The 5,983-nt window shown below is 64.6% G+C and overlaps 2 protein-coding genes across 2 annotated transcripts; one reads left to right on the top strand and one right to left on the bottom strand.

Moving 5' to 3' along the window:
• Positions 1-792: 792 nt before the first annotated feature.
• Positions 793-1,959, top strand: MNEG_12605 (hypothetical protein; the record flags this gene model as incomplete). The annotated part of the gene is made up of 2 exons (XM_014038924.1): positions 793-905; positions 1,287-1,959. 2 exons carry the CDS (start codon positions 793-795, stop codon positions 1,957-1,959), a joined length of 786 nt encoding a protein of 261 aa, XP_013894378.1.
• Positions 1,960-4,431: 2,472 nt separating this feature from the next.
• MNEG_12604 (phosphate-repressible alkaline phosphatase) lies at positions 4,432-5,736 on the bottom strand (the record flags this gene model as incomplete). Its single annotated transcript, XM_014038923.1, has 4 exons — positions 4,432-4,605; positions 4,870-4,978; positions 5,289-5,366; positions 5,696-5,736. 4 exons carry the CDS (start codon positions 5,734-5,736, stop codon positions 4,432-4,434), a joined length of 402 nt encoding a protein of 133 aa, XP_013894377.1.
• Between the last annotated feature and the right edge of the window lie 247 nt (positions 5,737-5,983).

The following is a 5,983-nucleotide window of genomic DNA, read 5'->3' as shown; positions in this document are numbered from 1 at the left end:
CGGCGGCGCCCTCGGCAAAACGCCGCCGTGCCCCAGCGCTGTCGGCCCAATCCCGCCGCGGCGGCTCGCCGCTCGGCACCTGATCCGTTGTGCCGCGTCTCGATCTGAGATGATTTTACGAGATCCAATGCAATCTGATCTCGGTGCAATCCGACGGAGATCTGGCGGGAACCACTGCACACCCGCGCAGGTGAAGCTGGCGGTTTCGCGGCGGCTGTGCGGCGCGGTGATCGGTCAGCGGGGGCAGACCGTCCGAAACTTTATGCAGGACAGCGGCGCGACCATCCGGGTGCAGGTGTGTGTGTGTGTGTGTGTGTGTGTGTGTGTGTGTGTGTGTGTGTGTGTGTGTGTGTGTGTGTGTGTGTGTGTGGAGGCGTGTGGGCAGGGGGAGGAGGTTTGAGGGTCATGTGGGTAGGGGTCAGGGTGCCTGGGCGGCAGGTGAGCTCGCACATGCGCATCATCAAGGTTTTTTGGGGGGGGAGGAGCAGCTGGATGGGACGTGCAATCCACGATGAGGTACTGCGGGGACGGTGCGGGCGTGTGTCAGGCCCGCATGGGCTTGCTTCCCCTTGACTCACCGCCACCAATCGAACCACCTCATGTTTGCCTCCTGCCTCGCGCCCTGGCCGTGCCTGCACCCTGGCCCCCACCACCCACACCTCCCCGACCCCGCCAGAGCTCCCCCACTCCCGCCTGACCCTTCTTTGTGTCATTATACCCCAGCTTAAACCCCTCCTTGACCGCCGGCTCGGGACCCACCCGCCGCACCGCAGGGAGGCGGCCACCCTAAAGATGGCGGGCGCCGACAGTGTCACCATCACGGGCAGCGAGGCGGGCCTCAACCTCGGGACGCGCCTGCTGTCGGATCTGGTCGGCTCCTCGGCCGGCGACGCGGAGACGCTGAGGTGCGCGGGTGGTGCGCTGTGTGTGTGTGTGTGTGTGTGTGTGTGTGTGTATGTGTGTTCAAATTCACACTCACACTTGTGTGTGCACATGTGTGTGCGTGTGTGTGCGTATGTGTGCGTGCGTGCGTGCATGTGTGTGTGTGTGTGTGTGTGTGTGTGTGTGCGTATGCGTTTGTACACGCATGCAATACGCTCTTGGGCCTTGCGGCCCCACTGCACAGCGGCCTCATCGGTGCATGGTGCATATCACACCCAAGCAGCCTCCAGAGTTGTGGTCCAGTGTCCAAGGTTGGCTTCGCGCCCCCATCCACCGACAATCAGTCCTCCTCATTCAAATCCTTGCCCACGCCCGCACTGGCGTCCACTTTCGAAATCTGCCAGGCGCGGCATACAGCAGTCGCTGGAGGTGCGCACCGAGGCCCTCCAGAAGCGCCTCGAGGCGCGCGGCGCCGCGGACTCCGACGCCGACGCCCCAGGCGGCGGCGCCGCCGACGGCGGCCTCCTCTCCCCCGGCCGCGGCGGCGTCGGCGCGCTGGCCGGCCGCGGGCTGACGGCGGCGCTGGGGCGCGGCGTGGGCGGGCGCGGGCTGAGCCCGCGGCGGGAGAAAGTGGAGCTCTTCATACTGGACCCGCTTGTCGTCGCCGGCGGCACGACCGCGGCCGGTGCGGCCAGGAGGGACCCGAACAATCCGCTCCTCAGCGTGACGGACAGCGTCCACGACGCGCAGGGCGAGTCAGCGGGCGTCGGCGCTGCTGCTGGAGCTAGCGCCGGCACGAGCAGCGCCGGCACGAGCGGCGGCGGCGCGGACGGCGGCGGCGGCGGCGACGGCTCGGCGGTGGTGATGACGCCGCTGCAGCCGGAGTTTGTGACGTCATCATTGGACTCCGATTCTGACTCCTCGGATTCGGATACTGAGGAGCGCAGCGTCGTCGTCGCCGGCGTTAGCGGCAACGGCAACGGCAACCACGCGTATGCGCGCCGCGTGGCGACGGACGCGGGCGCGCCGCTGCGCAACGGCAGCAAGGGGAGCCTTTCGAGCAGTGACGGCGCGTGAGGGCGGCTTGAGGGGCAGGAGGGTGGAGGGCAGAGGTTACAGGTTGAAGGGCAGAGGGCGGAGGGTGGGCGGTCAGCTCGCTCCTTGTCCCGCGATGGGCGGGGCGGCACGCGAGCGGCGGCGGGCGGGCGGTCGGTCGGCCGCAATTGCGGCAGGCTGCCGAGCACAAGTGCGCGAGCGTACCACACACACAAGTGCACTTAAAACTCTTGATTGGGTTGCATGCCATTGCATCATGGGGGGATCAGCTGGCCCCTAAGCCTAGTCACGCCTCGGCGCGCTGCACCCCACAACTCACCGTGCCCAGCAACGCCTGATTTGCATTGTACACGGCGCGCCGCTGTCGTACAGGCGCGGTAGAGGCACATGGTTTGAGCACCTGAGAAGATCTGAGTCATTTCTGAGAAGATCTGGGGTCTTGAGACCCAAGATGTGGAGAGTCAAAAGAGCCTCGGGGGTTTTGTACAACAATACAATGCGTTGATTTGACTGAGCACGAGGCGTTTGTACCCACCCCATGCGCTCCTCCCTCTGCTGAGCCCCGCCGGCGCGCCACCGGCCGGTGGCGGCCGCGCGTTTGCTTCGGCTGGCGCCCGCTACGTTTTGCAGCGGCACACGCCGGTGCGTCGCGGTGCAGGGCAAGGGGCCCCGCGGGCGAGGCCCGCCCCGGGGGGCGCCCCTCAGTCCAGGGGACGCAGGGTGGCGTGTGGCGGCCCTTCCGCCTCGTCACCCTGTCATCTGCCCTGGCCCTGCCACGCGCATTTGCTTTCGGCCACGGTCTGACTTATTGATGCCTGTCTGCCGCCCATAGAGGCTGGCCCCCGGCAGCGGCCGCGCCGCCCGCGCGCCAGCGCCTTGCGGAGTATTGAAACGGCAGCAACCCGCCATGCTGCACCCCTCCTGCTGGAGGGTGCGAGGTGTTTTCAGGGGCAAGGCGCCGCCGCGCAACCGTGCAAGAAATGTAGAGGCGTTGGGCCGACCTGGGGCGCCATGGCGCCAGCAGGCGGCTTGCGAAATGCCCGCAGCCTTATGTACGAAAGGCGCCGCGATCGACGCGCGCCTGGGGCGATTTTTTGCCGTGATCTCTTCTTTGGGGTTCGTGTTGGAGTATGCCCGCCGCCACGTGCGCGCGCAAGCTTTTGGTCTGCAGGTGGGCGGCAACCCTCCAGGCCACGCTTGCGAGCCCCCGCCAGTTGCCGCGCGATTGCGTCGTCGTGAGCCTTGATGGTTGCTTCCACTGCCCCTTCTTGGTCCAGGGCTTTCTCGTTTCCCAGCCGCTGAAAGGTGTCGAAACTTTTGCTCGGCTGGTGAGCGCGGTGGAGTGACCCGCGCTAGCTGCAGGCCTGTTTGTCGCACATTTGCTGTTGCGGAGCGTCGCTTGTACGCAGTGTGTTGGCTGCATAGCAGTGCGGCACGCCTGGTCAGCAGGCGTGGCGCGTCATTTGGCAACCGTTGGTAACCGCAAGACAACTGCTTTGACACGCAGGAGCACAGGGGCAGGACCGGCTTCTATGGTGCAGCGGGCTGGTCAACGGGCGTTTTGTGATGCACTCCAGCTTCGTTTTTGGTACCCGCATTCGTTGGCTGAAGCGCCCTGCGAGCAGGCTGCTTGGGCGCATGAACCACCCGCCGCTGCGTCGTGACCGCCTCATCCAAGGAATGCAGGGTTACTCGATATCGGTGCTGCAGCGGTGCGAGCCCCCGCCGGGGCCTGCCTGCAACGTCCGCGTCGCAGCTCACACAATCACGTCCCACATCCAGTCCCCCGCCCCACCCCCGACGTGCCTACGCACGCTAGCCGCGCGAGCTTTGAACGCCGCCGCGCAGCCGCGCCTGCACATTCCCGCCACAGTGCGTTCCAGACTTTCAACCGGCATAAGAACGAATGGTTGCCTGAAACCCACTCCTGAGCCACCAAACCCATTTCGGGGTGGGATGGGAGCCGCTTAGCCCCATGGTGGGGCCAGGGCGCTCCTTTCGGTGAAGGTCACGCAAACTAGTTTGGAAGTACGGCCCCCTCATCAATAATGCAGGTGCGGCAAAGCATCAGCCAGGCGGCAAGCGCCAATGGCAAAGGCGCCAAGTTCAGTGCGGCAGGCAAACCCTTTGCATCATTTCACGCTGTGCAAACGCGAACCCCTCGTTAATTGGGTTTCTGGTGCACGCATGTCATCCCTCGCAGCGGGCTGAGCCCTACTTGATAGAGCGCAAGAAGCAACAACCCCCGCACATCCCCGGCCAGAAAGTCAAGCGTGCTGGCCCTCCCATCGCAACAAGCCTTGATGCCATCAATTGAGTGCGGGGCGCGCGCCCGCTCACCTCGCTGTGGCTTTGTGCATGTACCGGCGTACCGAAACTCTTGCAGCAAAGTCGATCACATATACCAACAAAGTATGCACATAATCGCACATATTGCGCAGGCAGCCTCCAACACGGCAAGGGCGCGCCTGGGGTTATTTGACCGGTCAAACATCAGTGACTGTTGCCCTGGCCAGGCTTGGCTGGCTTGGCGGCCTTGTCGATGCACACCTTAGTGGTGGCAATCACCGCGCTCTTCTCCGCGGGCGTCACGGCCGCGGGGATGCCGGTGAACGTCAGGGTATACTTGTCATTCAAGTATTTGTTGGGGATGGGGCCCAGGTAGCCCTGGAGGTCGGTGGGTCGAGGGGAAAAAGCGTCACGGTCTTGTTACGGGGTTGTTGTGTTGATTTGGGGGGCATGCATCAAAAGGACCCCCCCGCTCGGAAGCTTTGGTGGGGAGGACCCTGGCTGGTACAGCCTGCAAGCGAGTAGTGCTGAGCATCACCAAAACTCCCTAGACAAGGCTCTTCCATGCACGAGGCCCGCGGCGATGGCAGTTGATCCGGGCAGCGGCCCAAGAAACGCGAGCGCGTGTGGCGAGGGGCGCACCATGTAGCCGCGCTGCGCCTCGACGTTGGCGGCGGAGGTGCTGGGCAGGTCCTCCTCGGGGTGCTGGATGGCCAGGCTGAGGTAACCCCAGCTCTTGATGACGTTGGCCCTGATCAAGAGGGGGGCAGCGTGGATTTATTACATACAATACAGGAATTCCGGGTGTCAAGGAACCGCAGGGGTCGCAGAATGGGGGCCGGTGCAGGCGGCACGCACATCCGAGTGCAGCAGGGCCGCAGCTGTCGGTCGGTGGTCCCAGCAGCAAGGCCCCGGCGTCCGAGGTGGTAGCAAGGAGTCAAAGGCGTCAAGGGTGCTGCACGGCCCTCCTCGCGAGGTGGAGGGGCCAGCGGCTGCCTCTACCTTGCAATAGGGTGATTTGAGTGCGCGCCCTCACGACAGAGGAGCCCCTTCATTCTCACCACATGCCAGTCACTTCGGCGATGCGGGGGGATGACAGCACGCGCGTCAGGGTGCCGCTGTCGACGTTGTACGCCCAGCTGGGGTGTCACAAGAGTTGTGCCGGGCCGGGTTTGCAATGGGGACAACAAGATGTCAGTGGGATTGGACAGCTGGCAGCCCCGGTGGTCACACCAACGCTCTTGCATCATGCAACGACTGTGACCGCTCAGGTTGCGATGAATCAGGCGTGCGTGCCCTCATGGGTGACGAGGTGGCGGGATGGAGGGCGCGATTGCACGTGCAAACAAGAGTCATGCACCACTGCCTCCGGGACGCCTAGGTGCGAGCCCAACACCCCACTCTCTGTTGGCAGTGCTGATCCCCCAACACAGTACTGGCAGGCTCTCGCTCCCGGCAGAGTGCTTACAGCACGTTGTTCTCGTGACGCCCGGTGTCCTCCTGGATCATGATGTTGCCCGCCACGTAATGGAGGTTGTCTGGAAGGGGGCAGTGCAGCGGAGGGAGGAGCCCGTAAACGTCAAGTGGGTGTGTGTGGGTGGATCGGTGTGCGCAATCTGCAGATGCCCATGGGGCGTCGCCACTGCCGCAGTCCTAAGCAACCCCAGAGCTGAGCTGGAGGGCCGCCCCCCCGACCACACACGCCCCACCACCATAACAACATGCGAGCCTGCGCGTGCGCGCGCGCGCACACACA

This window comes from Monoraphidium neglectum, assembly GCF_000611645.1.
Source record: "Monoraphidium neglectum strain SAG 48.87 unplaced genomic scaffold scaffold03331, whole genome shotgun sequence".
Lineage (NCBI taxonomy): Eukaryota > Viridiplantae > Chlorophyta > Chlorophyceae > Sphaeropleales > Selenastraceae > Monoraphidium > Monoraphidium neglectum.
This window is presented reverse-complemented; position numbering and strand designations above follow the sequence as displayed.